The sequence below is a fragment of the Apium graveolens genome, chromosome 10 (assembly GCF_009905375.1).
Source record: "Apium graveolens cultivar Ventura chromosome 10, ASM990537v1, whole genome shotgun sequence".
Taxonomy (NCBI): Eukaryota; Viridiplantae; Streptophyta; class Magnoliopsida; order Apiales; family Apiaceae; genus Apium; species Apium graveolens.
In genome coordinates this window covers 144,267,500-144,271,681 of record NC_133656.1, presented here as the reverse complement: position 1 = coordinate 144,271,681, position 4,182 = coordinate 144,267,500, and the positions used below count along the sequence as shown (strand labels likewise).

General features: G+C 35.6%; 1 protein-coding gene across 1 annotated transcript; it reads left to right on the top strand.

The window, feature by feature from the left end:
• Positions 1 to 3,339, top strand: LOC141689429 (uncharacterized). The gene is made up of 3 exons (XM_074493711.1): positions 1 to 704; positions 1,584 to 1,670; positions 1,761 to 3,339. Exons 1-3 carry the CDS (start codon positions 363 to 365, stop codon positions 3,144 to 3,146), a joined length of 1,815 nt encoding a protein of 604 aa, XP_074349812.1. The 5' UTR covers positions 1 to 362; the 3' UTR covers positions 3,147 to 3,339.
• The last annotated feature ends 843 nt before the right edge of the window (positions 3,340 to 4,182 follow it).

Below are 4,182 nucleotides of genomic sequence, written 5' to 3'. Positions count from 1 at the left end.
TTCATATTTCCCACATCAAAACCCTCATAGTTCAATTGGGTTTTTACTAATAGTCTCTCTCCCCCTCTCTCTCGGCGAGATTCAGATATATATACATTTGTTTCTAACTGTGTATGTATACATGTCGCTCTCCAGCTTTCAAGAACATACAGTAACAAACACACACTGAAACACCCAAAAACCACACACAAAAACAACCCACATGATGAATGTTATCTGGGGTTTGTTAAAATTGGTGTAGTAGCCCTAAAGATGTAATTTTGTAGTGGCCCATTTGAATCTTGATTAAGTTTGGTTGAGTTTTAACTTTTAAGTGTTAAAAGGCAATCTTTTGTGTTTTTTTTGTTATTTTGTGATTCTTGATGGATCAAAGTGTGATTTTTGATTTGAGTGGAGATGATGATGATGGGGGGTGGGATAAAAATGTAGAGGTGGGTGATAATGTAGGTGAAGCTGATGATGGTAAATGGTTACAAGATGTTATCGATTGTATCGAAAAAAAATGTAATGAGTATAATGCTGGTTTTGTGGGAAGTAGTGGTGTAAATGATTCTAGTGAGAATTGTGGGAAAGAAGTTGAGGAGGATGATGATGATTGTGTGATTTTGGATGGTGATCCTGATAAGGCTGGTGATGTTAAATTTGAGAATGTTGCGGTGGGGGATGATTCGGAGGAGCTTGTTTTTGTTGGGGAGACAGGGCAGGTATACCGCTACATTTGTCGTTTTTTTGTCAAAATTATGTTTTGTTTATGTGTTGTTAGTATAAATGTTTATGTGTGTTTGTTTTGTTAAAGTTTTAAGTAGTCTTATGAGTGTCGATTATTCCAATGTGTAGGCCAGGGGGGTGATGATATTTAAATTGTGTTTGATATGCTTATCGGTTACTAATGTGTTGTTTTGTTTGAGAATTTTGTTGTGTTCCGAGTGTTAATTAATTTAAGGTGAAGGTCAAGGGATGTCAATGTAGTTTTGTTTTCCAGTTATAAGTTTTGTTGCAGAAAAAAGAATTTAATAAACATTAATGTTTTTAGATTAAAATTAACTATAGATTGTACATTGTTTTCGGCAATAGAGAGTGTGAATGTCTGACAGAAAAGTTGAAGAAGTTTATTTAACTGCATTATTATGAAATCCACAGGGGTGTGGTAAAGGCGTAAAGCAGCTATGGTTTTGTCATTTATTTACGCCTTTTTGGTTTAACATCTTGTTTTAATCCTAAAAGTCTTACAGCTCTTCACTTGGACTTGTATATAGACGCATCCCCTTGTATATAGACGCATCCTGTGTTTTCACAATTTATTTATGTATGGTATTTTCATCGATTAATATTTAAAGTGAAAAACATATTGGATAGTTGCATGTTCAGACTTAAATATCTCACATCCTTCTTATTTTTCTAGATAATAATAGTTATAATTTTGTTTTAGAATGATGGCCTTTCGAGTTGATGGCTTCGCTCAAGGGCATTTCTCTGATTGTTTATATAATTATTGGAGTTTTATATTGATTTAGTTTTTCTAAGATAAGTTGCATATGCAAATACCATTATAATTATTTGGTGCATGATATAATGGATTGTAGGTGGCATGTAGAGACTATCCTCACTCACGAGATCAATGCGCTAAATTTCCTTTTACATCTACTCCTCATGAACAACACTGTAACCAGGTAATGATATCTTTTTCAATATTAGTGATTGCGCCTTCTTTTTCTGTATTGGATGTTCTGCGTCTTTAGTTTGACCTTTTTCTATTGCAGTGTCACTGTTATGTTTGTGATGCACCGGCTCCATGTCTCAAATGGGGAACTGGCATTTCCATTGGCGACCATTGTCATGCCACTGGAAGGGAGGACTTCTGGAATCTACAAAGAAGAAGTGTTAAAGAGAGTCATCAAAGTACAGTGCCTGTTCCTGAAGTTCAAAGTACTTCTATGTTACCGCAGCAGATTCAAAATAATCAAGCTCCGGCACCGACTGCATCAATGCAATACAACATAACCCCAACTCAGGTGCCCATTCCAGCAACAATTTCAAGTATGCAATACCAGACACCCTGGACTCAGGTGCCCAGGCCAGCACCAAATACATATACACAATACCAGGCATTTCAGGGTCAGGTCCCAAGGCAGCCATTGATTCAGACAAGCCGATCAGCAGCCATGAACATGCCAAGTACCAGAGACCAAAGCTATGTAGCGCCTATGAACAATCTGCAAACGAGTTTGGCATTACTGCAGTCAAGAAACACTGGTAATAATGCTCTTGCAAGGAATGGAAGTCAAAATGTTGGAAGTTTAGGCCCTCGACTTAATGTTCACCCCACTGCTATGTTCAAAAGGAGAGGAACCCCCGCGGTCGCTTCAGCGTCAAGTCATAAAGCTGGTCAATTACTCAATGGGTATGGATCTACTATATACTCTAGAGTTCCGAATGCTGGTAACTGCAGTAATATGATATCTGCTCAAATGAATGGGAACTCAAACATGTCTCGGCCATACATGCATCCCATGCCTTCAAATTTTATGGATTTTCACTCTCAGCTACAACCTCGTCTATTCTCTCAGTCTAGAGTGGCTACCACCTCTTTGAATCAAGTCCCTGATCAACCTCTGTTGTCAGCCCAGCCGAATACAGGCAATGTATTTGTGTATTCAGCTACGCCACCTCCAACACCATTTCAAAACACATATGTGGGGGGGATGTCCTCGGGAACAGTTTCACCTCAACCCCAAATGTCCTTGCATGTCACAAACAGCTTTGCAAATGCAGTACCTACTGAGCCTCCAGTCTTTAGTCAGCCTAGCCATGCTTCAAACAATCAGCAGAATGTTTTTCAGCAACAAAATCAAACCAACAAGTTTGGGGATGTTAGTAGTTCAGATATGGGTTTTGATTGGTATATAAATACAACCAACTCAAGCAGCCAACAAGCACAAGCACAAAACTTTAAACCTCCGGCCTTAGATACATTTGATGACTCGCTGCCTATTGGTGAGTTTGGTTTCGTTTTTGGCGGAAGCTCGAACAATGCTTCGTTGGATTTGAATCATAAACCATGGGTTTTGAATAGTGAAGAACATGCGAGACTTTCTTCAGGATCAGCTTCAGCCACAGTAGATGTAGGAACTTTATTCGGTCAGTAATCATCAGTAATCATCTTACTGGTTAGCTAGAAATGTCCAAATTCTCTAGAAGGGATAGTGTAGCTTAGAGTTGCACAAAGTAACCTTCGCCTTAAAAATTGATGTATATTGGCTATGACTATTATCTTTTCTAGAAAAGGTCTATGCTTAAGTTGTAAACCAGATGCCCTTTTCTTCTGTTAAATCTTAAACTCTTTACCGTTATTTTCATTCCTTGTTTATATTACATTTTTCTTGGCAATGTTGGGCTTTCTTTTTTATTTCTAATTGATTACACACGCGCGCACACAGGAGTCAAATTCATGACCTCGGTACAAGAGCTCAATCACCTACCTATTCCATCACTTTGTTGGCAATGTTCGGCTTTCTTTTATCCTATGATGATAGTTAGCTTTATGTATTTTTGTTTGCAACACGGCATTACTTAGGGGTCATTTGTTAAATCTGAATAATTTATTATGAATCATTAAAATTTCTGAATGGTTAATAATCTGAATTCTGAATAATTAATACCATTTGATTGAAAAATTACTGAAATTTCTGAATGATACTAATTTACTCTTTTATCTTTAAAAGTGAATAAAAGTATATAACAAATATTTTTAACACTCTATTTCAGTAATATACCCATTAAATAATAAATTTTAGGAGTAAAATATATAATTTTAATTTATTTTGATAAAATACAAAACCAAGATATTTTCATTTATAAAAATACTAATTTCATTTTAATTATAATTTTTAGTTCAAAAAAATTACTAATTAAGAATTTATTGAAATTTCAAATAATCAAAATAAAGGAAACAAATAATAAAACAAGAAATAAAATTTTTCGATAAGAATAAATTTTTATGCCACTGTGAGTTGTTTGTATCAGAGGTGATATGGAATGAGCCACTGCCCAGGTTATAAACAAAATCTTAACGCTTAAGTGTCAATTTTTTGTTTGAATGATTAAGGAGGATTTTAACGATTAAGAAGGAAAAAGAGAAAATCAAATAATCTTAACTAATCTGATAAGCTCATTAAGAGAGAT

What these genes read in the sequence shown, in the direction of transcription:
- LOC141689429 (XM_074493711.1), top strand. Translation starts at nt 363, where the DNA reads ATGGATCAAAGTGTGATTTTTGATTTGAGTGGAGATGATGATGATGGG. An exon ending in TTGTTGGGGAGACAGGGCAG is followed by an intron (nt 705 to 1,583) that starts GTATACCGCTAC and finishes AATGGATTGTAG; the next exon opens with GTGGCATGTAGAGACTATCC. An exon ending in ATGAACAACACTGTAACCAG is followed by an intron (nt 1,671 to 1,760) that starts GTAATGATATCT and finishes TTTCTATTGCAG; the next exon opens with TGTCACTGTTATGTTTGTGA.